This window comes from Triticum dicoccoides, chromosome 3A (assembly GCF_002162155.2).
Source record: "Triticum dicoccoides isolate Atlit2015 ecotype Zavitan chromosome 3A, WEW_v2.0, whole genome shotgun sequence".
Classification (NCBI taxonomy): Eukaryota; Viridiplantae; Streptophyta; class Magnoliopsida; order Poales; family Poaceae; genus Triticum; species Triticum dicoccoides.
The window spans coordinates 38820083-38845535 of NC_041384.1; the positions used below are offsets into that span (position 1 = coordinate 38820083).

Sequence of the window (25453 nt, forward strand, 5' to 3'; positions counted from 1 at the left end):
GGAACGAAGAAACATCTCATCAATTATCAACACTTTTGGTTATCAATATCAATACATGTAGAATTTTGCAGTTTTCTCGTAAATAGCTTACAACAAGGCTTGAGCCACCTTTTCTCCATTTGAGGAAAGCAAGCTGTCCCTAATGTCATAAATACCCAGTGGAAATGCTGCAGAACATAAAGGCACTTGTGGTAACTAGCATACCAACTGATCGGTGTTTATTAGTTTGTCCCTCGGATTGCAAATTTACTTCTCTGCTTTGTTGGAGCAATGGGAAATTTAAAACCTGTTAGTAATTTCAGCCATGATAGCTCAAATCAGATTTGCGCTACAGGTGGAACTCAACAGAGTAAAAATGAGTTCATCTGTTGTGAACTGAGGAAGGTTTGCAATACTGAGATTCTGCAGGTTAACATCAGTACAACACTCAAGAATAGTAATAATTTGAGAAAATACAACAGACCATGGCTTTTGCCTTGCATAAATAAGTCTTCTACGCACAATCTAATTGGCTACCTTTGTCATGATTGTCTCTGTTTTACCTGGGGCCTGATACATCTGAGGCTAGAGGTGGAGCTGAAGAGCTCAGATTTCCTGTGCTACCAAAATTTGCTGGTGTTGTTACAACAAAGTTATGTTCTATGTTGAGGTCTGCAGTCATGGTACCTTCCAATACTTTTACCACCTCAGACATTTTAGGCCTTTTTTTGGAATCAATCTGCAAGCACCACTTGCATGTTGTTACAACAAAGCATCATCTGAATTACATCTTGCTTGTGTGCTTGCATGTCGTTGCTGTTATTGTCAATCAAATCTACCAACCGATCACTCTTTACCTTTTCCTCCAATAGGGTGATGAGATGGATGCTCTCTTCTGACTGGGAAGTGTCGAGGTTCTTTCTTCCACTGATGATTTCCATGACCACGACGCCAAAGCTGTAGATATCTGCCTTTTCGGTGATCTGTGATGTCAACCATTCAGGAGCTAAATATCCAGGTGTGCCCCTCATTCTGGTAACCACTTGGCTCATATCCCTGTCTATGAGTTTGCATAGTCCAAAATCAGAAAGTTTAGCATTGAAGTCATCATCTAAGAGGATGTTTTGTGGTTTGACATCCAAATGAGCGATTCGTTTTGTGCACTCCTCATGAAGATAAGAGAGGCCCTTAGCTATGTGAGTTATTATCTTGCACCGCGTGCTCCAATCCAGAGGAGAAGCAACCTTGTCATGTCGACAATAGATCCATCTGTCCAAGGATCCTTTGGGCATGTACTCATATACCAAGAGCCTATGGGATTTTTCTGGACAGAAACCAATCAATCTCACCAGATTAATATGATGAATGCTGCCAATTGTCTGAACCTCTGCTGAAAATTCTCTTTTGCCCTGACCAGATCGATCCAGACGTTTTACTGCAATCCTTTCATCACCAAATTGCCCCTTGAAAACAGACCCAAATCCTCCTTCCCCGAGCTTGTCTGCGAATTGCTCGGTTGCTGCCTTTAGCTGTTCAAATGTGAACCTCATTGGTGTTCCTTGTAGCTCCCCAAACTCTTCCTCTTCCTCTTCCTCCATCTCACGCCGTTGTTGGGTTCTTCGTTTACAAAAATAGAAAGTGACGAGGAACAGAAAGATGAAGCCGCCTATAGGAGCTAAAATTGCAACTACTGTTCTTACAGTGGAGAATTTTGGTTTCATGGTTGTTGGCCCACTAGGTGTTACCACATCCGGGGGTGCAGGCAGAGGACTCGGCGGTATTGCTTGATTGGTCAGGGGACAAAAGACTACCTTGTAGTTGGTGCCGGCCGGGCAACTGAAAGTGCTGGTGGCATCATCCATGGGGTAGCTGTAGGCATCTGGGCACATCTTCTTGAAGAAGTCGGAGTAGTCCGTGGTGCTGCAGTTGCTTGCCACAGTCCCGGTACAGCAGTACCTATCCTGCTTGAACACCGTGCACGGGCTGTTACAACCCCCCGGCGCCTTCAGACTGGTCGGGCACTGCGCCGTTATGTTGGCTCCGCAACGCGGCCCCTTGCTGCACCCTGGCCCGCCCTTGGCCGGCACCGGCAGGAAGTCCATGGGCACGTTGAAGCCCTCGACAGAGGAGATGTCGAAGAAATCCTGGCTGCTGAAGCCGCCGAGCCGAAACTCCGCGATGGTGTTGGGCGGCCGGCCATTGGCTTTGCAGGCGAGCAGGCCGCCGCAGTCGCCCGTCTGGCAGGTCCCGGTGCCATTGCCGTCGAAGGAGCAGCCCGTGCGCGCCCACAGGCGCGTGGTGTTGCTGTCGCCCGTGTTGAGGGTCCAGGGCTTGCCTGGGTCGAGCTGCATGCCGCCACCAATCGGCAGAGCCGCCGGCCATATGGTGTAGGGCAGCCGTTGGTGATGTAAAACGTGGTGGCCTCGCTGGTGGCAGCACGGAGGAGGAGGGAGAGGAGGAGGAGGAGCGGTGAAGAGACACCCACGGCTGCCATTTGCGTCATGGTTTTTCCCTGCAGCCGTTGATTTGAATCAGGGTCAGAGTTGCAAAGTTGCAATAGGGCTCCCCTGTGGCAGCTAACAGCGTAAAAGAGTTGTGTGGGATAAGCAGACAGGGGCCGGATTTCGTGTGTTGAATAATTCAACGGTCAGCATACAACAGCGACATGGGAACTGCTTTGATAGGACCAGGCTTGACTGTTGAACTTGTTTGCTTGCAAATTATTTATATCTGTGTGGCTTCCAAAAAAGGGGAAATTGCATCCGTATATCCGTATAACTAACGTGTTTGATGATTTTGGCTGCAAGGAATACGCAAACACGGTGCCAAATCTGAGCAAATACTACCTTTGTAATTTAATATAAGACGTTTTTTGACACCGTCATGGACTCTAAAAACGTCTTATAAAAGATTACAGAGGGAGTGTTACGTAGGTGTTTTCACATGAATAAAACACACAGTTTGGTAAGTTTCACCGTCACAGAGTAGGATTTTCTTTTTGTGTTTTCACATGGATAAAACACACTGCGGCATGTCATTTCTTATTTTAGAAACTTTCTGTGTTGCACGTCTTTCTTCCTTGCTGATCCGCTCCAGCTCCATGCTTTGTTGCCACAGTAAAGGTCAAGAGTGAAGATCACTTTGCAAGAAGCACCTGGTGGTTGGGTTGGGGTCAAGCTGAAGCTGACAGCGGTGAGCTGAAGAGACGGCCATCACTGCCATGTGCGTGCGTTATGATACTTGCTTGCACCCGTTAACCTGAATCAGAGTCACTCTGAGTTGCAAAGTTGCAGTAGGGCTCCTGTGACAGCTAACAGAGTGTGGAAGAGTTCAACGGTGAACATACAGTGTGTCGAATAATTCAACGGTAAATTATTGCCATGCTTGCTCAGATTTCAATAATTCAACGGTCAACATACAACAGCCTTACATGAGAACTGTCTGGAATGGACCAGGCTTGCTTGTGGAACTTGTTTGCTTGCAGATTATGTCTGGAAAAGGGGAACTGCATCTGCATATCTGTATAATTAATGTGTTTGATGATTTTTGCTGCAAGGAAATATGCAGACACGGTGCCAGGTCTGAGCAAATATTACATATGTATTTTCACATGAATAAAAACACAATGTTTGGTTAATTTCACCATCACAGAGTATGCCTTATTTTTGTGTGTGTTTTCACATGAATAAAACACACTGCAGGCATGTCATTTCTTATTTTAGAAACTCTGCGGTCGGCAGCTGCATGGAAGCAGATGGATGTCTCACTCACCACATAACTCTCTGGTTTGTGTGCTGACATCTGTATTATCCAAAGGAAAGTAATTTTGGCAATTCTTTTGTACATTTTGCAGTGCCAAATCTGAAGGCTTTGACTTGTCGTGAGTGCATTTTGTGTGCAGTTGAAAGAATTGTGGTTCGCTGCTTGTTGACCTTAGAGCATCGCCAATAGCTTACTTTGAATTTAGTTATCTAAATGGCTTTTAGGCATGGACATGAATAACAAGCGATCGTTCTCCAGGGGAGGGAATCCTCGCGAACGAATCGTTCTCCTCGGGGGTTCGATCGAGCGAACAGTTTCGTTCGCCACGAGAACCACCCGGAGTGAATAAGCCCAGACAGGGGGACATATACAGGAGCACCCGGGTGCTCCATCCCCTGTATGAATTTTAAATTCAAAAAATACCAGGAAAATTCAATAAACATGGAATCTTGGGATATCAAACCCGAGTGCCCAATCTACTCCCATGTGAAGTTTTGTGAAAAAATACCAAGAAATTTATCCGTGATGAAGAAAATACAGTCTGACCTACGATCCATCTATTTTTTTTCTATACATAGGATTTTTTTATCTCTTTTGCCACTGATATATTTTCTGGTATTTTTTTTACAAAATTTCACACGGAAGTACATTGGGCACCTAGGTTTTGATATTCCAAAATCCCCTGGGGAGAGGGGGGTTCAAAAAATTTCAGTATTTTTTTGAACTTAATGTTGATATAGGGTGGTGGAACACCCAGGTGCTCCAAATCCTCTTCCCCGAGACAAGCCCCTTTACTAGACCTCACAGCCCGATTATACACAAAAATAAATAACAGGAAAAGGAAGAAAAACAAACAAAATGCAATGATACCAGCAAGCAAGTTTTGCCATGCATGGCTAACTAATTTGATCATGTAAAAGGTTACATGGCCAATAATAAACAAAAATATGTTTATTTACCAAATATGTATAGCTACACGGGGAAAAAATTGCCATGCTCTAGAGGATAAAAGTGCCACATGTTTTTGAAATAAATATATCAAGTGTAATGTAAGGCACACAAAAATGCCATGCTTGTACAAAATATATACTACAGCAAGCCAACGCAGTCATGAAACTAATAAAAGCCAGAACTTAACATATAGAAGAAAAGAACATAACAATTATGTTTGAACCTAAGTTGCCATTGTTAAGTATAAGAATAAGATGATGGCAAAAGAAATATTGAAAAGAAAACTTGTGAAAAAGTCTAATGAAAATAAATTTGCCATAGGATGTTCAAGTAATTTTATATGATATACCAAAAAGAATTTACCATGCTTTGTTCAATAAATTGTCATGTTTTGAAAAATATAATTTTGAAAACAGAATTTATGATGTTGTATGCATTACAAGTTGCCTTAGTGTGTAATTATTATTATTTTGCCATGGTCCAAAAAATAAGTTTGCCACTGTTTACTTTTTTGCTATGATCCCAAAAATAATTTATCATGATCTAAATTATAAATTTGCCATGTTTTAAACAATACATTTTGCCATGGTTTGAACAATAAATTTACCATGGTCCAAAGCATAAATTTGCCACGGTTCAAAAAATAAAGCTGCCATGCTTCAAGAAATAAATTTGGCATGGTCCAGTTTTTTGCCATGTTCTAAATTATAAATTTTCCATGGTCCAAAAAATAACTTTGCCATGGTTCAAAAAAAAATTTAAAATCCATGATCCAAAATAAAAATTTCCCATGGTCTATAAAAGTAAAATTTGCCAAATGGTCTAAAAAGGAAATTATGAATGTTGATTAATTACGTGATACATCTAACAATATTGAGAATGTTGATGACTTTTCTTATAAACTTGCTCAAATTTTACAACATTCGACTGAAGACATCCTGTATAAGCGATCAGATTTGGCTACAACAGGAGGAGCGACGCCATGTCAAAATTTAACAACATGGTACCAGTTTTTTCTTGACAGTTAAAAAATACCTAAACTGGTACCTTGTTGATAAACTAACATGAACAGTTCAGACTTAGACAAGAACTAGTCAGCGGCTATCTATCTTTTTTTTTGAGACATTTTTTTTTTTGAGCGGCTATCATGTTGGCTAAGCGATCAGATTTGGCTACAACAGGAGGAGCGGCTATCTATCTATTATGAGGATTGAGGAGCAAACAAACTGGATCGTGATATCAGGTCAAGCGAAAGCCCACCTGGACTTGATATGGCCCGACAACACGGCCCATACTGACGCGTCAGTTCCAACGTGTTCGTGGCCCAGACCGACCAGAGAGAAACTCGGCCTGGCCCGTCCCCTTCCTCCGCCGCCCCCGCCGCACTGCCCGGCGGATGCTGCCGCTCCGGTGGACCATATCCCCAGTTTTGATGGATTCCGGTCGTCCGTGCGCTCCTGTGGCAGGCCGCCACTCTTCCGTACCAGCACCCCTCCCCCCTCCTGCCGTCTCCGGCAGCGGCCTCCGCTGCCACCGCATCGACAGGTTTGATTCACAGGTACTCCAATCAACTAGGAGTAGTACAGATTTGTGGATCCTCCTACCAATCAGCTACTCGTGCAAGGATTCCGAGCGCTCGCCGGCGAGGCGAAGAGCTTGAGCCTATCAGAGCAATAATCCAGAGGGGACGAGCGGCTAATCGAACGCACCGTGAAATCACACCATTGGCACGGTAAGCAGCAACTTCTTCCTGACTAGTACTATCAAATTGCAAAAATGTTTGTGAGATCTGATGTGCCATACACCCTGGTAATCATAACTAATACCAGCATTACATGGTCAGAGCAGTAGCATAGATGATCCGGTCAAGCGTGATACGTGCTAGGCACGGTGGATCTTTCATTCCATGAGCAGGAAAGTAGTTTATGGCTGGCTTCTCGTGTACAAATATGCTTTCTGTGTATGCACAGCAGTATCCGTGCAATAAAAACACACTGGAATTTTTCTCTCCAACACACGCCGAAACGGCTGTCGCTTGTATTAGAATGAGAACACCAGTATGCCCGCAGCGTATACAAAACAAAACCAGCCAACAAAAGAAGTAGGGAAAAAACTAAGCTAGCCAAGCCTAAAAGCTAGTATCAAAAACAGAGGAAAGAGAAGCAAAGCCGTAGGAGCACTTGTGGCTACACTGGAAATTGGGACAACTTTAAAGCACTTGTGGTTCTAATTGTTCTTTCTTAGTTATTCCCTACTCCTAAAATGTATTTTAATTCAGTCTGTCCATTTCTCTGCCTTTATTGGAGCTAGGAGCCTAGGAACATTTTGGAACATGCTATTAATTTCAACTAGAACAACAAGAAACAGAACTGCATTACAGACAGAAACTGAACAAACTGTAGAATAAATAAGTTCTTCTGCTGTAAAACAAGAAGGTTCGTAATATTCAAACATTTTGCAGGTAAAATTAACTCAACATAAGCGGCTTCAGATTGTAATAATTTGGAAAGATACAACAGACAAGTCTTTCACTCATTTCATTTAGCACCTCATAATCTAATTGTCTGTCTTCTCGGGATTGACTCATTTCACCTTGGACCCGATACATCTGAGGCTACAGGTGGAGCTGAAGAGTTAACATTTCCAGCAATACCGAAATTTGGTTCATTTGTTGCGACAAAGTTATGATCTATGTTGCTCTCTGCATCCATGGTACCTTCCAAGACTTTGACTACCTCGGACATTTTAGGCCTTCCTTTGCAGTCAATCTGCAAACACCACATCGCGAGCTTCATCATCTGAATCACATCTCGCTCGTGTGCTTGCATGTCGTTACTGCTCTTGTCAATCAAATCTTCCAAGCAATTGTTCTTCACCTTTTCTTCCAATAGGGTAATAAGATGGATGTTCTCTTCAGACAAGGAAGTGTCGAGGTTCTTTCTTCCGCTCACGATTTCCATGACCACAACGCCAAAGCTATAGACATCGGCCTTCTCTGTGATTTGTGATGTCAACCATTCAGGGGCTAGATAACCAGGTGTACCTCTCATTCTTGTAACCACTTGACTCATATCCCTATCAATGAGCTTGCATAGACCAAAATCGGAAAGTTTAGCATTGAAGTCGTCATCTAAGAGGATATTTTGTGGTTTGACATCCAAATGAGCAATTCTCTTCATGCACTCCTCATGAAGATAAGAGAGACCCTTAGCTATGTCAGCGATAATCTTGCATCGCACCCTCCATTCTAATGATGGAGCATCAGTATTGTCATGTCGACGATAGATCCACTTGTCCAGGGATCCTTTTGGCATATACTCATAAACTAAGAGCCTATGGGACTTCTCTGCACAGAAACCAAACAGCCTCACCAGATTGATATGATGAATGCTGCCGATTGTCTGAACCTCCGCCAAGAATTCTCTCTTTCCCTGACCAGCTCGATCCAAACGTTTTACCGCAATCCTTTCCTCACCTAGCCACCCCTCGAAAACTGACCCAAATCCTCCTTCCCCAAGCTTGTCCTTGAATTGCTCTGTTGCTGCTTCTAACTGTTGAAACGTAAACCTCATTGGTGTTCCTTGTAGCTGACTGAACTCTGCCTCCTCTTCCTCCATCTCCTTGTGTCGTCGAGTTCTTCTTTGACATAGGATGAAAAAGATTAATGTGACGATTAAAACTATGGCACCTGCAATTGCAATTGAAACAGAAGTGCCTACTGCGGGTTCTATGTGTAGTGACCTTAGATCAGCTGGGTTAGGAGGACTTGGAGGTGAAGACGTTAGATTGATCGTTGGGCAGAAAATGACCTGGTAGTCGGTAAACAATGGACAACTGAATGAAGTATCTATGATAGCATCATTGGAGTAACTTATTGCCTCCGGGCACATCTGCACAAAGAAGGCCGAGTATTTGTTGGATTCACATGGTGTCCCATAGCAGCAGTACATACCATTATTCTGCTCCTGGAACACTGTACATGCGCTGTTGCAGCCTCCCGGTGCCTTGAGCTCGCTCGGACACTGTGACGTGATGTTGGCAACACAGTGTGGCCCCTTTATGCACCCTGACCCCCCCTTGCCCCTTGCTTGGCATTGGCAAGAACTCCATGGGTACGTTAAATCCATGGTAGAGGGAGATGCCGAAGAAACTGTTGTTGTTGTACTGGTTGAGCGAGAATTGAGCAGACGTGTAGGGTGGTTGACCATCTCCCATGCAGGTGAGCAAGCCTTGGCAGTCGCCTGTCTGGCATGACCCGTGGCCTTTGCCGTCAAACGAGCAGCCTGTGCGTGCCCACACGCTTCCTCCACGGGTGTCATAGGGCACCTTGAGGGTCCATGTCTTGCCAGGCTGCAGCCGCCTGCCGCCGCCCACCGGGAAAGCGGCCGGCCATACGGTGTAGGGGCATCGGTTGGTGATGTTGAGTATGGTTTGGGATTGGGTGGTGACGACTGGCAGGAGGAGCAGGAGGCGGAGGAGGAAGAGCAGGTGGAGAGTCAGGGAGATACCTCTAACTGCCATTAGTGCCGTCTGCTAACAGGACTCCTCTTGGGTGAGATGATAACGGAGGAAGAGATGCCTGCATTAGTGTACTTGTCTAATATGTGCGTGTGGAATAATTCAACGGTCAACATACAACAGCCTGACATGAGAACTGTTTGATAGGACCAGACTTGATTGTGGAACTTGTCTGCTTACAAATCACTTATACTAGCAAGATGCTCATGCGTTGCACAGAACATCAAGATGCATTTGTATGAATAGTTTATCTTGTGGGACAAAAGGATGAACGAGGGAAGGCCTTATTTGTAAATGTGGAGAGGGGTGTGGGTATCTTTTTGCAAAATTGCCATAGTTTCCTTCCTATCCGCCAGATATAAATCAGACAGCCTATATTGTAGGATGGCAGGCACACCATCATCACCAACTCTATTTTTTATAATCACTTATATATCTGTGCGTCTTCCAAAAAGGAGGAATTGCATCTGTACATCCGTAGAATTAACGCGTTTGATGATTTTGGCTGCAAGGAATATGCACACACGGTGCCGAATCTGAGCAAATATTACATATGTGTTTTCACATGAATAAAACAGGCTGTTTGGTAAATTTCACCATCAGAGAGTTGGCTTTTTTTGTGTGTGTGTTCACATAGAGTATTTTAGAAATTTGTTGGGTTGCATGACTCTCTTCCTTCCTGATGATCCGCTCCATGCTTTGTTGCGACAGAAACGGTCAAGAGTGAAGACCACCTCTTCTACAAGTGTGATACACAGTCAGATTGTGGGAAATGATAAAAGGGATGGCTACAGCTAGGACATCTCGACGCCTCCACTTGGCATCTCTTCCAGTCCACCAACTATTGGTGGGTGAGTCAATCTGACAACAACATTCCAAACCGGAAGGTGATGGCTTCATTAACCATGCTTATCTCTTGGACAATTTGGAACGAAAGAAATGCACGCGTCTTCCTTCAAAAAAGCGCCCCGCCGATGGTCCTGCTTAGCAATATCAAGGTTGAGGCGGCGGTTTGGGTCAGGTGCCAAACACTTGGGTACTATGATGCCAGGAGAGTAATGACTTTTGTATTGACGGTGTGTTGTAATGCCTTACTGTAACACAACAAACTCTATTCTTTTTTAATTAATAGATGAAGCAAATCTTTTACCTTCGTTTCAAAAAGAAAAAGAAAAAGTGAAGACCACTTTGCAAAATGTAGCTGGTGGTTGGGGTCAAGCTGAAGCTGACAGCGGTGGGCAGCTGCATGGAAGCAGATGGATGCCTCGTTGACTGGCCGTCAACCATAACTCTATGTTTTGCGTGCTGACGAGGGTGGCAGAAACCTTGTCTTTTTTGTGAATATCCGTATTACCCAGCGGAAAGTAATTTTGGTAATTCTTTTTGTACATTTTTCTGCGCCAAACCTGAGGTTATCGCGAGTGTTTTTGGTTGCACAGTTGACAGAATTGTGGTTCGCTGCTTGACAAGAATTTAGTTACTTCCTCCGTTTCAAAATATAGTTTTTCCTTTATTTTCATGCCTCAACTTTGGCCATAAATTTAACCAACGAGACAGACTGCGGCGGGAATAAAAGTTATAGCAGTGAATTCGTATTTAAAAGAAGTTTTCAATTATATAATCTTTTCTTCCGCCGCAGTCGGTCTCGTTAGTTAAATTTATGGTCAAAGTTGAATCTCGGAAAGCGCGGGTGCACTATATTTTGGAATGAAGGGAGTACCTGCTAAACGACTTTCAGGTATGGACACGAATAACCAGCGATCGTTCTCCAGGGGAGAAATCCTCGCGAACGAATCGTTCCCTTGGGATTCGATCGGGTGAACAGTTTCATTCGCAACGAGAACCACCCCGGAGCGAACAAGCCCAGACAGGCCGCTTTACTAGGCCTTGCAGCCTGATTACACACAAAATAAATGACAGGAACAAAGAAGAAAAACAAACAAAATGCAATGATACAAGCAAGTAAATTTTTCCATGCATGGCAAACTAATTTTGTCATGTAAAAGGTCACATGGCAAAAAATAAACAAAAATATGTTTAGCTACCCGGCAAAAAAAAAGTTGTCATGCTCTACAGAATAAAAGTACCACATATTTTTTAAAATAAATAAATCATGTGTAATGTAAGGCACACAAAAATGCCATGCTTGTCCAAAAAATATAATACATCAAGTCAGAGCAGTTATTAAACTAAAAAAAAGACAGAACTTGACATATAGAAGAAAATACTTAACAATTATTTTTGTGCCTAAGTTAATATTAAGTATAAGATGATGGTAAAAGAAATATTGAAAAGAAAACTGGTGAAAAATTATAATGAAAATAAATTTTCCATGGGATGTCTAGTAATTTTCTATGATATACCAAAAAGAATTTACCATGCTTTGTTCAACAAATTCCATGTTTTGAAAAATAATATTGAAAACAGAATTTGTGATGTTGTATGAATTAAAAGTTGCCTTAATGTGTACAAAAAAATTTCGCCACGGTCCAAACAATAAGTTTGGCATTGTTTAATTTTTTTGCCATGGTCCCAAAATTAATCATAGTCTAAAATACAATTCCATGTTTTAAACAATAAATTTTGCCATGGTTTAAACAATAAATTTTCCATGGTCCCAAAAATTATCATGGTCTCAAATATAAATTTTCCATGTGTTTAAACAATAAATTTTGCCATGGTTTGAACAATAAATTTTCCATGGTCCAAAAGTATAAATTTGATATGGTTCAAAAAATAAAGCTGTCATGGTTCAAGAAATAAATTTGGTATATGGTATAAATTATAAAATTTTCCATGGTCCAAAAAATAACTTTGCCATGATTCAAACAATAACTTTTCTATGGTTCAATTTAAAAAAACATGATCCAAAATAAAAAATTTGACATGGTCCATAAAAGTAAAATTTGCTAGATGGTCTAGAAAAGAGATTATGAATGTTGATTAATTACGTGATACATCTAACAATATTGATTTGGTATTATGAATGTTGATGACTTTTCTTATAAACTTAGTCAAAACTTTACAACGTCTGACTGAAGACAAATCTTAACATAACATGATACCAGATCAGACTTATGGACAAGAACAAGTCAACGGCTATCTAGTACGAGGATGTGGAGCAAACAAGCATTTTTATTTTATTTTGAGGCAAACAAGCTGGATCATGATATCAGGTCAAGCGAAAGCCCACCTGGACTTGATAGGGCCAGACAACGCGGCCCAACGTGTTCGTGGCCCAGACCGGCCAGAGAGAAAATCGGCCGGGCCCGTCCCCTTCCTCCGCCGCCCCCGCCGCACTGCCCGGCGGATGCTGCCGCTCCGGTGGACCATATTCCCACTTCTGATGGATTCCGGTCGTCCCTGCGCTCCTGTGGCACCCCCTCCCCCCTGCCGTCTCCGGTAGCTCACTGCCGGCAGCGGCCACCGCATCGATAGGTTTGATTCGCAGGTACTCCAATCAACTACAGATTTGTGGATCCTCCTACTAATCAACTACTCGTGCAAGGATTCTGAGCGCTCGGCGGCGAGGCGAAGAGCCTGAGTCTACTGAGCTCAGAGGAATAATCCAGAGGGGGCGCACCATTGGCACGGTAAGCGCGATACGTGCTAGGCACGGTGGATCTTTCACTCCATGAGCAGGGAAGTAGTTTATGGCTGGCTTCTCGTGTACAGACTCGCCAAGTTGCGAGCTGTTGCAACGTGCGATGCCCTGCGCCTTACAGGCTAACTGAATTGAATCTTATATGACATACTCCCTCCGTTCCAAAATAGATGACCCAACTTTGTACTAAAGTTAATACAAAGTTGGTTCATCTATTTTGGAACGGAGGGAGTATATGGTACACTTCCTAAGCACAGCATTACCTTGTAATGAAGACTCGCTGGTAGTTTTTTCTCAAACACCCGTTTGCACCCAAACAGCTTAAAGCAGGGCTCGTGACTACACTGGAAATTGGGAGAACATAAAAGCACTTGTGGTTTCTAACTTTCTAATTGTTCTGTGTTAGTTATTCCTACTCCTACGATGTAATTCAATTCATTCTGTCAATTTATCTTCATTTATTGGAGCTAGGAGCATTTTGGAACATGCTATTAATTTCAACTAGAATAATTGGAAACAGGTCTGCATTACAGCGAGAAACTGAACAAACTGTAGAATAAAATAAGTTCTTTGCTGTAGAACAAGAAGGTTTTTAATATTAAAACATTTTGCAGGTAAAATTAACTCAAGATAAGCAGCTTCAGATTGTACTGCTTGGAAAAGATACAGGTAGCAGACAGGTCTTTTACTTTCAGAACATCATCTGCTCATAATCGTACTGTCTGTCTTGCTGGGATTGTCGCATTTCACCTTGGACCCGATACATCTGAGGCTACAGGTGGAGCTGAAGAGTTCACATTTCCAGCAATACCGAAATTTGGTTCATTTGTTGTGACAAAGTTATGATCTATGTTGCTCTCTGCATCCATGGTACCTTCCAAGACTTTGACCACCTCGGACATTTTAGGCCTTCCTTTGCAGTCAATCTGCAAACACCACATCGCGAGCTTCATCATCTGAATCACATCTTGCTCGTGTGCTTGCATGTCGTTACTGCTCTTGTCAATCAAATCTTCCAAGTGATTGTTCTTCACCTTTTCTTCCAATAGGGTAATAAGATGGACGCTCTCTTCAGACAGGGAAGTGTCGAGGTTCTTTCTTCCGCTCACGATTTCCATGACCACAACGCCAAAGCTATAGACATCGGCCTTCTCCGTGATTTGTGATGTCAACCATTCAGGGGCTAGATAACCAGGTGTGCCTCTCATTCTTGTAACCACTTGACTCATATCCCTATCAATGAGCTTGCATAGTCCAAAATCGGAAAGTTTAGCATTGAAGTCATCATCTAAGAGGATATTTTGTGGCTTGACATCCAAATGAGCAATTCTCTTCATGCAATCCTCATGAAGATAAGACAGACCCTTAGCTATGTCAGCGATAATCTTGCATCGCACCCTCCATTCTAACGGAGGAGCACTATTTTCATGTCGACCATAGATCCACCTGTCCAAGGATCCTTTTGGCATATACTCATAAACCAAGAGCCTATGGGATTTCTCTGCACAGAAGCCAAACAGCCTCACCAGATTGATATGATGAATGCTACCGATTGTCTGAACCTCCGCCAAGAATTCTCTCTTTCCCTGACCAGCTCGATCCAAACGTTTTACCGCAATCCTTTCCTCGCCTAGCTGCCCTTCGAAAACAGACCCAAATCCTCCTTCCCCGAGCTTGTCCTTGAATTGCTCTGTTGCTGCTTCTAACTGTTGAAACGTAAACCTCATTGGTGTTCCTTGTAGCTGATCAAACTCTGCCTCCTCATCTGTCATCTCATGGTGTCGTCGTGTTCCTCTTCGACGTATGATGAAAAAGATGAATGTGACGATTATTAAACCTATGGCACCTGCAATTGCAACTGAAACAGAAGTGCCTATTGAGGATCCTTTGCGTAGTGGCCTAAGATCAGCTGAGTTAGGAGGACTTGGAGGTGAATATAGTGGCCTAAGATCAGCTGTGTTAGGAGGACTTGGAGGTGAAGACGTTAGATTGACCGGTGGGCAGAAGATGACCTGGTAGTCGGTATCAAATGGGCAGCTGAATGAAGTATCTGTGGCAGCATCACTGGAGTAGCTTATTGCCTCCGGGCACATCCGCACAAAGAAGGCCGAGTATTTGTTGGGTTCACATTCCCTCTCATAACAGCAGTACATACCATTATTCTGCTCCTGGAACACTGTACATGCGCTGTTGCAGCCTCCCGGTGCCTTGAGCTCGCTCGGACACTGTGACGTGATGTTGGCCCCACAGTGGGGCCCCTTTCTGCACCCTGGTCCTCCTTGTCCCTTGACCGGCATTGGCAAGAACTCCATGGGTACGTTGAAGCCCTGACCGAGGGAGCTGCCAAAGAAACTGTTGTTGTTATACTGGTTTAGCGAGAATTCAGCAGACGTGACGGGTGCCTGACCATCTATCTTGCAGGCGAGCAAGCCTTCGCAGTCGCCTGTCTGGCATGACCCATTGCCTTTGCCGTCAAACGAGCAGCCTGTGCGCGCCCACACTCTTCCTCCACGGGTGTCAGAGGGCACCTGGAGGGTCCATGTCTTCCCTGAGTCCAGCCGCATGCCGCCGCCCACAGGCAAAGCAGCCGGCCATACGGTGTAGGGGCATCGGTTGGTGATGTTCAGTATGGTTTGGGTGGTGACGAATGGCAGGAGGAGGAGGCGGAGCAGGAGGAGGGGAGGTGGGTGGTGGAGACTCAGGGGGGAGGTACCCATAACTGCCAACTGTGTCGTCTGGTAATATGACCCCTCTTGGATGAGATGATAAAGGAGGAATGGAATGGAGGTCTGGATCAGTGTATACTTTTCTAATATCTGCGTGTTGAAAATGTTCAACGGTCTACGGTCAGCAGCGTATGGCCTAACTCACTGTTAGCTGTCCTCTGATACAGACAGTTTGACAGGCCCACGACTTGATTGCTGCTTGTGCTAGCTGTTTACTTCTTCTTAGCTCCTTTCAACCTCTTGTTGAACATCCTTACCAGGTTACCATACATGCAAACCGTTGACAGTACATGTTTTTTGCTTACAACAGTGCAAACATATCGTCGACATATTTTTTTGTGAAAGAAAGCTTTTACTGTATTACTCCATGATATTTTTTTTTGTTTCAGGTGTTCATTCCTGGTCTAATCTGATGTATATGCTCATGCCGCGACAGCCAGATCACCTGCAGCACTGGACCCTGGAGGGGCGCTGGGGCAGCAACGCGAAGGCTATAATCTGGGGTCGAGATCACTATGGAACAGGATCATGGGGGCCGGCGAGCGGAGCTGGTCAGCGGCAGCGGCAGCGGCAGCTGCGCCGAAGCAGCTCGAGGATTGGAGGTCAACAATGGCGGCAACTGTGAGGGGGGACAGGATGTCTCGTGCATTACTTTTGTGGTTGGGGTGTACAGTAGTCATTTCATTTTCAATCCAGCTATCTCGACTACAAGTTGTCAAGTAAGCCAAGCTTTTTGGAAGTGAAAAGATTTGGAGGAATAGAGGAGCTCATCAAGGCCACAAAAGAAAGCATGTTGTAGATCACCATTCAGCAGCCCATTCGTTGAGGATAATTACTAATTAGTCTCTCTTTGTGGCTATTTTTGTCTCTCTCTCTCTGGTTCATCGTGCTGCTTATTCTTCCTGTGTTTTTCTACTGGAGCATGGTACACTCACACATAAATTATGTCACGGACGCTGTATAAAAAAAACTCATCAGGAACGGTGGAATTAAATTCAGCAACAAATGATATTCAGAGGAAAGGAAAACTAAGACAACTGAAACAAAAACAGTTCAAATGATTTGAAGTACTGTCGTTTCATGAAAATAGTAGTTGTATGTCCCCGGTTGAATCAAAATTTTGACCAGGCATGGGCGTCTTCAACCTAACAGAAAAGGAGTTATTTTTTTCAATTTTTTTAAAACTTGGAATGCAATGCTTATCCTATGTTGAAGACTTAAGCCAGTGTTGCTTAGTAGGTTAAAGAAATCTATAAGATAATGAAACATAATTATTTTTTTAAAAGTAGGTGCAGCAATTGTTAAGTTTACAAGGAAAAAGAATATTAATGTAACGGTAAGAGTTTTTTCCTCTTTGTTTGAAGAGTACAGGAAATTTTCAACAAGTTACTCGACCATTTTTTTTCGTAAATACATGAACATATTCCATGTATGGCGGAACATTTTTTAAATATTTCTGTAACATACCGGCGAAACAAGATTTTATAAGTTGTTAAACAGTTTGTTTCACACGCATAAACATTTTATCTGTTTGCTTTTATATTTTTTTACAGAGGGAGTACTCAAAGAGTGTCATGTGTATAAAATACATGACCCCTAAATTTTGGTCCAATTGAAAATGAAAGCGAACAGCTTGTCTTCTGGAGCGTACGCTGTGGCATCGCCTTGCATCTAACACAATGGTGCTGGAGCTTGGGGCTGAAATTTCATTCAGGTTCGAATCCTCCAGAACTCCAAATAGGAAAGCTGCTCCAAATATGAAAGCTGGGGCCAAAATATGAAATATGCACCCAAAAAGAAAATTTGTACTCTGCTAGTTTTTCTTTTGCAGTCGATGCTCCATGAAAACAGTTTTTTACGAAGATGAGGCTGTTTTAAGGAATCTGCTAGAGTTGGTAGGATTGTCACGTATTTCCAGCAAATTATTAAGTAGATAGCATCAAACTTGTCTGAATAAAAATTACTACTCCCTCCGTCCCATAATATAAGAACGTTTTTGACATTAGTGTAGTGTTAAAAACGTTCTTATATTTTGGGACAGGGGGAGTACTATCTAACTGATCAGAATTGCCCCCGGATTATCACATTACATGCACCAAACAAGTTCAGTGCATAATATCCGAATTCGGGACGTTCATGCATATATGCTTGGTCCATATTACGCGGACTCGACCATGACTTCATAAAACTCAAAATACACACACCCAACACACAAATCCAGCTTTGTAACCACAACTTCGAAATCACATGTCCCTTACTCCACAGACTACTCCAAGCATGTTTACATGATAAGACGCATCGATGAGGAATTTATTTCAGGCGGTGGTGGCGACGGGCTCCATCATAATTAATGTTCTGAGGGTCTGACTGTCAGAGCCTTTTTTATCTTGTTGGATCCCCCTTAAGGAGGTCTTCCACCGAGCTTTTGTATTTCGCGATCAAATCCCTGGTAAATATGGCAATGGTTAGGATAGAACTCTACTGAATCACAAAAATTGTTGGCACGTTGCGTTGACGAATGGAGCACTTACTTTCTTTGATCAAGCAGCTGACGGGTTTCTTCCAAACTTTGCATTTGTCCTTCAACCGTCTGTTGGCAACAAAAGGAAATACTTTCCGTGAGAATCGGGGCTTAGGGTTGGAACTATTTGTGGCGTTAGCTGGTCAGTACTTTACGTGAGTGGTCAGGATTCACTGGTGAGACCCATAAGAATTATGTCATCTTTCAAACCGCAAAAGCACCTAGAGTTACACACACCATTAGTAAGATAACCATGGTCAGAATAATGAGAACTGAATATTTCTCCCAAGTTAATAGCTGATACAAAGATAAACCAGCCAAAAAGTCATAAATAGAGTTGTGGCTAAATCCTTTACAAGGCAAGAGGTTATGTAGAAATCGCCAAATTTACAATGGCAAACTATGAATTTTTTGGGAACATTTCTGGGATTACGTGTACATTGTCAATGAGAGTCGATTATTACAAATATGGATATTACCTCCGTACTTATTGCATATCTATCAAATATTAACAATTTAATATTGGTAGATTATATTTCGAAGAACACAAAAATAGAAGATCGCCTAGTGTGCAAGTTACTCGCGTAACTGTGACGAGATGTCTAGATTACATTAATGCAACTAAAACAATACTCAGTCCATATCAAAATGGATGTCCTTTCAGCCTCTTAATTTTTTTGTTCTTTACCCTTATAATTTAGTTTTAGCTGTGTTCCTTCTTTGCCCTTCGTCAATGTCATCAAGAAAATAGCTAATTAACTCCTCCTGTCGTTGCATTTGCATGCTTTGCTTTGCGTAGGAAAAACAAGGCAATTTAATGCCCTTGGGATGAGAAAGAGATGGACAATATCAACATTTCACATACTCTTAAATCCTGTGCCCAACTCTAAAAGGGCATCTATTTTGAGTTCCAAACTTGAAATAGCTTCATTTCTATAACAAATACAGTATTTGGCTTAAAATATCAGGTTCCTGGTCCTTTCAGGAGAGAAAGAAAAACCAGGGTATGACTAAGCTGCTCCACCGATCTGCTAGTGTTTCAACTTTCAAGCTACCAGGCTTAACACTTTAGAACTTTGGGTGCATTTTGGTAATTCTACAAATGGGTCCACAATATTCATATATTGTATATTATATTTACAACCAAACTAACCTGTCTAGCATGTGATCCCTGCAGTTTAGCCTAACTAGATTAGACAAAAGTAACATGCCATCTAGTTGAAACTTGAAACAGTATTCTATTTCTATCAACTATCGTCACACTAAATTATTGTTATCATTATCAGAAAAGCTACTACATATGAAGTCATGTGTAGAAACTTACAACAGATTTTGAGCTTAGTGTTCCTGAAATGGAGTTCAATAACTGTTGGCTCCTGGCGAATTGACTGGTCAATTCTTCAACCTGCATAAACAAATAAAAACAACTCAGGTTACTAGACTACCATGCTCTGAGGAATCATATTCAAAATTCTACAAAAGCACAATTCAATACGAAGATAGTATAGTTTATTTACTTGGGACAGATAAGTATGAGACCAAAACATCCTAAAATCTCTGGAGTTAAATAGTTTAATTCTATCGTATTATTTTTTCATATTAAATGAACTGAATATGTAACTTTTCTTAGACCAGAAACAGTCATCTACCATACTACCACTATCACATCATTATTTCTTCAACAAAAGAAAATAAGAGACTATACAAAATTCTTACCAATGCATCAAAAGCTTGATCCCTTGCGCCTGTTGCAATCGCATCACCTAATCTTGTCACCAACTGATATAGCAAGGAAAAAAACAAATAAAAGAATCATCAACCATACTGCTTAGTACTTTAACAAACATAAGAAAATGATGGTTAGCTTTATTGCTAAGATGTGCTAGTTTTGAACATGGCTTTTTTCTCTCGGTCGTTTTTTCCGGTAACCCCCTCCAAGAAACACGGTTAACGGCCGGAAAATTTTGGATTTAAATTTGAACGTAAAAAATGGAACCAGTACTACTAAGGATGCCAGTATTGACGTAAACAGGCGGGTGTTGGAGTGATACGCGGTATCGTGCAAGCCGCGGGTGTCCGCGGTGGTGATGGGGTCGAATTCCCACGCCTCGGATTTTTCGCCATTTTTTTTACTATCACTGCAGTGAGGGACCAACCGAGGCAAAACAAGGTAAAAGTGAAAAGCAGCTCCAAGGACTCGAGCTCAAGAGCTCGGCTTAAGCAGGTTCCATGCCGACCATCTCACCACCACTTCGTTTGAGTTCAGTTGTATATAGGGTATAAATATATTTATTCCATTACTAAAAAATAATAACTCAAATTTCTTTAGAATTTTTCGGGCAGTTAAACACCGAGATTTCCGGTATTTTTGGGGAATAGGTTTTACCGGTGGCCCCCAGTAAAAAAAGGGAAACGATTACAAAAACCTTGGTTGTTAAAACAATATTGCAAAGAAAACAAGCCTCTCTCTTGATGCAACTACAAAATGTGATGGTCACAAAATGTTATCACCATCTTAACAAAGTTCTATAATGACACCATGATATTCTCATTTAATAGGCCTAGCTTCAAAATTGTGTTCCCCTTGTTAACCTAAACATTATTTTTTTTTCTATTCCATCATTACAGCCCCACTGTTGTATTCTTCAACATAGTCCATCTACTCTCACAATGCCAGCACCTATGGTTGGCCAATCACAAATCTGCCTTGATATGACATTGACAGCATCAAGACCTTCTATTTAAAACAGAAATGGACTATATTCCAATATGTTCCAAGCTAGATGCTTCATAAGTGATTCCTCGAAAGGTGACACATGAACCATGTTGCAGCAGCAGAGACGGACGTACTGCAGCAGTGACAGCATAGCCAAGTAGTAAGCATCCTCACCCCACCTACGTTGTCTGTAGGTTGGTTTCTTTTGTCGAATAAATGATTTAGTTTCGCCATTTCCCAGAATGACTGTCTGGAAAATGAGATCCCAGGCGACCCACAATCAGATCATGCAACCAGGATCACAGTTTGGCAGGGGTTGCCGCAGGTCCATATGGTGTGCAGACAAGGAAACATCTGCAGTGGGTACTTAGTACAGAGGATTGTTTCTGTTTGCAATGGCATTTTGCAATCATGCCATATTTGCAATTCCATACAGATAAATATTATCCAACTTAAATGTGCCAAGAAAATTTGTACCCATATTACTTAATACTCCCTTTGTAACTTAATATAAGACCTATTTTGACACTATCATAGACTCTAACAACGTCTTATAAAAAGTTACAGAGGTACTATGATACTATGTCTTCGATTCCATGTCAGTCAGCTTTCCATACAAGAGGTATATGTAATGGCAATGTAAGTTCATGCCATGAATCGATTAATGATATAGAGATCAACGGAATACAGAACAAATTTTGGAAGGAACAAGAACCACATCTGGTATAACCGTTAAGAATGATATACCAAAATAATTATGTCAGAACGAGCGACAGCCTGTACCAGAGCTATCCTATTACGTACTACTATTCAAGAATAATTGTCTCTGGTACTATTGACACAATACACATCTGCACAGTAACGATACAATGTTAAAAACTAACTTCGCAAAAAAAAACTAACATGAAACTGAAAACCAAAAGTGGATGTTTAATTACTACAGTATATTAAATGATTTAATTTCACCATTTCCCAGAATGAGTGTTTGGCAAATTATATCTCAGGCGAACCACAATCAGATCAAGCAACCAGGATCGCAGTTTGGCAGCGGTTACCGCAGGTCCATATGGTGTTTAGACAAACAAATATTTGCAGTAGGTACTTAGTACAGAGAATTGTTTCTGTTTGCAGTGGCATTTTGCAAACATATCATACAGCTAAATATTTTCCAAGTTAATATGTGCCAAGAAAATTTGTACCTATAGTAGTACTTAAATATGTTTTCGAATCCATGTCGGTTGGCTTTCCGTACAAGAGGTATATTTAAGGAAACCGTAAACCCATGCCATGAATCGATTAATGATACAGAAGTCAACGGCGTACAGATTTTTCAAGAAGGAACAAGAACAACCAGTACCAGAGCTTTCATAACAAAACAATTATGTCAGAATGGTCAACAGCCTGTACCAGAGCTATCAGCAGATTTTTCTAGAGGATCGCTACTGTTCAAGAATAATCCTCAGATTATCTCTAGTATGTTCGACACAGTACACATGTGCAGAGTAATAATACAATCTTCAAACTAAACCTGATACTGAAAACCTAATACAGTAAGAAATGGCCAACAACGAATCCCAATCAGCTCGATACCAGATTTGTAACCGAAGAAGATGCTGGCTTTCTGGAGAAACGGATGGCAACTTACGTGGAGGAGGTGGAAGTGGGACGCGAGCGAGGGGTGGTGGTGCTGCGGCGGCGGCGTCGCTTGCTGCTGCGGCGGCTGCTGGTACTGAAGGGCGTGGGCATGGTCGGGCTGCGGAGAGAGCACCAGCGGCCGGTAGTGGTCGCCGTGCTGCTGCGGGAGCGGCGGCGGGTGGTGATGGTCCATCTTCTCCCTCCCCACCTCCTGCTGGACGGATCTGTGGTGATTTGGATCGAGGATTTGGGTTCTAGGGATTTGACAGGAAGAATGGGGAATTTCTACTACTGTGCTACGGCCTTCACTTCCCACCCCCTTCTGGTGCCCACCTACTCTACTCTCTGTATTTTTGTTTTTTACTCCCTCCGTTTCTAAATATAAGCAATATAGACTATATACATATGTATATAGACATGTTTTAGAACATAGATTCATTTATTTTACTCCCTGTGTAGTTCATATTGAAATCTCTAAAAAGTCTATTTAGGAAAAGAGGGGTACGTTTTATTTGCAAAAGAGACCCCATAAAAAATGAAGATTAATATCGGGTTCTTGGAGCACCGACCGACCAGCATCCCGGCGCGGGCTGAAGCCGCGCCGCCGCACCGCTGCCGCCGCTCCCCCAGAGCATCCTATAGGACCAGCACACCAGAGATGAAGCAGGACGAAGTACCACCGAAGAAGAGACGATGCCTCCTACGCTAGCGACCAAGAGGGAGGAAGATCTGGCATCCTCTAGAAGAGACCAACCTCTGTGGCTTGTGGCTCCATATTGGTGCCAGGACTCGTAGCGGCGAAGCCAGAGCACAAAATCCCCTTCAAGGTCGATGCCGCTACCACCTCGACCTTGATCCATCCCAAGGGAGAGCAGGAACACCTATCCTCCACAGGTCGACAGATCTACGAGGTCATCAAGCCGCCAGCTCATCGGCGTCGTCAACAACCACACCAGGATGGGGAGCAAGCAGGAGCACTTATTTCACACGACGCCGTCCCCACCATCAGGTGGCGCCACCGGCACACCAACCCCAACACCTATCTACATGACAGAATCAGAGAACTGGGGTTCCCCCACCCTCACGCCGCTGTAGTGGGGGCGGAGAGAAGGGGAACAGCCAGCCTCGCCGGCGCATGACTTGGAAACAAGGGTGGTTTCACTTTCATCTGTCAGATGTTTCGTTGCACGACGCTACTAGATTGCAAAAGGCTTAACTGATACGCTAGCACTCCATTTGTCCAAGACACGTAACACCAGGATGGGCACAAGCATCAACACCTTTTTTGCAAATGGTAGCTCCGGGGACGGAGCCAAGATTTAAACATAGGGAGACGAAGACAACGGCGAGAGTGAAATTTTTTCTTCTTTCGGCCGCACCCCTTTTCACAATTTTGTTGGACAAATTTAACCCGTCTGTTACAGTAAGAAGAGAAGAGCAAATCTGGGCACTAATGGAAAGACAAGGTGACAAGAGATGTACAGCAGTTTACAGATCAATTAAATTAAGGTCAGGGTAGTATTATGTCCAGTAGAGGATACCCTGCCTTCTAATACCTTTTCCAGTGGTGCATTATCATTCTTAAAAATTACAAAATTTAAGATTGATCATAACAGGTTTCCTCCGGTCTACTCCAGCTTTCTTTACAGGGGTTCATTCCTCTGGTATTTGCTAATAGCATGTATCAATCAATCCAACAAACAATACACTATGTACCAACTAGTGATATCAAATTATCAATATGTGATTACCTTACGTTGTTGATGCGACGTGCGTGCAGTGAGCCATCATGCGGCGCATTGGAGATTGCGTCCGGAGACCGGAGGCGCCCTCCATCACGGCTGCCGTCGTTCACTTCCCTGTACGAGGTTTAGGCCGCCGGCTCGCCGCCCCTAGCGCCGCCGCGGGTGGTAGGTCGTGGCCATCGCCGGTCGAAATCGGATGTGTTTCGTGATCGTGGGAGAGCCTTGTGTGGTACTGTGCGTGCGATCTTGGGCTTGAGCTAATGGCCGATCCACAAAAATAGGCGCCCACGCAGAAGGTTGATTGGGTCGCTCCTCCTCGCTCGCTCGGGTCGCTCGTCCCTCGATCCCAGGTCGCTAGTTGACTCTTGACCGCGACCATGCACTACGGAACAGGTTGTTGACGGTTGACTTTTACAAAATAGTTCAAAAAAAATCATACATTCGAAAATGAGGTCGCAAATTTGAAAAAAGTTCATCGGTTTTGGAAAAACTTCTTCATTTTTTTAAATCATCGATTTTGAAAAAAAACATGAATTTGAAAAAATCATCCATTTTGGAAAAAATATCATTGATTTGAAAAAAAAGTTCATCAATTGAAGAAAAATCCGTCGCCCGATCCCAGGTTGCTAGTTAACTCTTGACCGCGACCATGCACTACTGACCAGGTTGTTGACTATTCAATTCTAAAAAAAGTTCATGAAAAGTTCAAAAAAAATCATAAATTCAAAAACGTGTTCGCAAATTCAAAAAAGTTCATCGGATTTGGAAAGAAGTTCATAGATTTCGAAAAGAATCACAAATTTGAAAAAGGTCATCGTTTTTTCTTAATCGTGAATTTGAACAAGTTCGTGGATATTGAAAAACGTTCATCAGTTTTGGAAAAAATCACGAATTTGAAAAAAGAGTGCAGATTTTAAAGGAAAAGTTCATGAATAAAAACTGGCCAAAAAAGAAAGAAAAAAAAGAGTAAAAGCGAAGAAAACCGGCCAAAGAAAAGGAAAACCGAAATTGATCTTTTTAGGGTTGCAAGTTGATGCACAAACAAAGAGGAAAAGGAGTAGGTAGGCACGAGCTGTGAGTTGACCCAGTGGTTATCGCGGTTAGGATTGGAACGTGAGGTCCAGGTGTCTAATTCCGCGTAAGCCTATTTTTTGACGTTTGAAGAATTGGCAAACCAAAATGGGCCAATCCTAGGACGGAGCGGGTGTGCGCCGGTTTTGCCAAAGATGAAGAAACGGGCACTTGCCCGCTTAAGGCGCATTAGGCTAGCCACCACTGCCATTGGGCCGATCCATA

At 42.7% G+C, this 25453-nt stretch overlaps 1 protein-coding gene, 2 long non-coding RNA genes and 3 pseudogenes across 5 annotated transcripts; 2 read left to right on the forward strand and 4 right to left on the reverse strand.

Moving 5' to 3' along the window:
* Window positions 1-288: 288 nt before the first annotated feature.
* Window positions 289-2941, reverse strand: LOC119266909 (annotated as a pseudogene).
* Window positions 2942-5998: 3057 nt separating this feature from the next.
* LOC119266911 lies at window positions 5999-10361 on the forward strand. Its single transcript, XR_005132196.1, has 2 exons — window positions 5999-6424; window positions 9922-10361. It is a non-coding gene; the product is annotated as an uncharacterized LOC119266911 (long non-coding RNA).
* On the reverse strand, window positions 7092-9477 carry LOC119266908 (annotated as a pseudogene).
* Window positions 10362-12460: 2099 nt separating the features above from the next.
* LOC119266913 lies at window positions 12461-16413 on the forward strand. Of its 3 annotated transcripts, XR_005132197.1 has the most exons (4): window positions 12461-12803; window positions 13429-13483; window positions 13864-14009; window positions 15930-16413. It is a non-coding gene; the product is annotated as an uncharacterized LOC119266913 (long non-coding RNA). The 3 variants fall into 3 exon arrangements; XR_005132198.1 differs by lacking the exon at window positions 13864-14009; XR_005132199.1 differs by lacking the exon at window positions 13429-13483.
* Window positions 13448-15914, reverse strand: LOC119266912 (annotated as a pseudogene).
* Window positions 16414-17598: 1185 nt separating the features above from the next.
* On the reverse strand, window positions 17599-22744 carry LOC119266914 (mediator of RNA polymerase II transcription subunit 9-like). The gene is made up of 5 exons (XM_037548190.1): window positions 22423-22744; window positions 19778-19840; window positions 19386-19466; window positions 18072-18130; window positions 17599-17986 (listed from the first exon to the last, which is right to left on the reverse strand). Exons 1-5 carry the CDS (start codon window positions 22603-22605, stop codon window positions 17923-17925), a joined length of 450 nt encoding a protein of 149 aa, XP_037404087.1. The 5' UTR covers window positions 22606-22744; the 3' UTR covers window positions 17599-17922.
* Window positions 22745-25453: the final 2709 nt, after the last annotated feature.

What these genes read in the sequence shown, in the direction of transcription:
- LOC119266914 (XM_037548190.1), bottom strand. Translation starts at nt 22,605, where the DNA reads ATGGACCATCACCACCCGCCGCCGCTCCCGCAGCAGCACGGCGACCAC. An exon ending in CCCACTTCCACCTCCTCCAC is followed by an intron (nt 19,841 to 22,422) that starts GTAAGTTGCCAT and finishes TTGCTATATCAG; the next exon opens with TTGGTGACAAGATTAGGTGA. An exon ending in CAGCTGCTTGATCAAAGAAA is followed by an intron (nt 17,987 to 18,071) that starts GTAAGTGCTCCA and finishes CATATTTACCAG; the next exon opens with GGATTTGATCGCGAAATACA.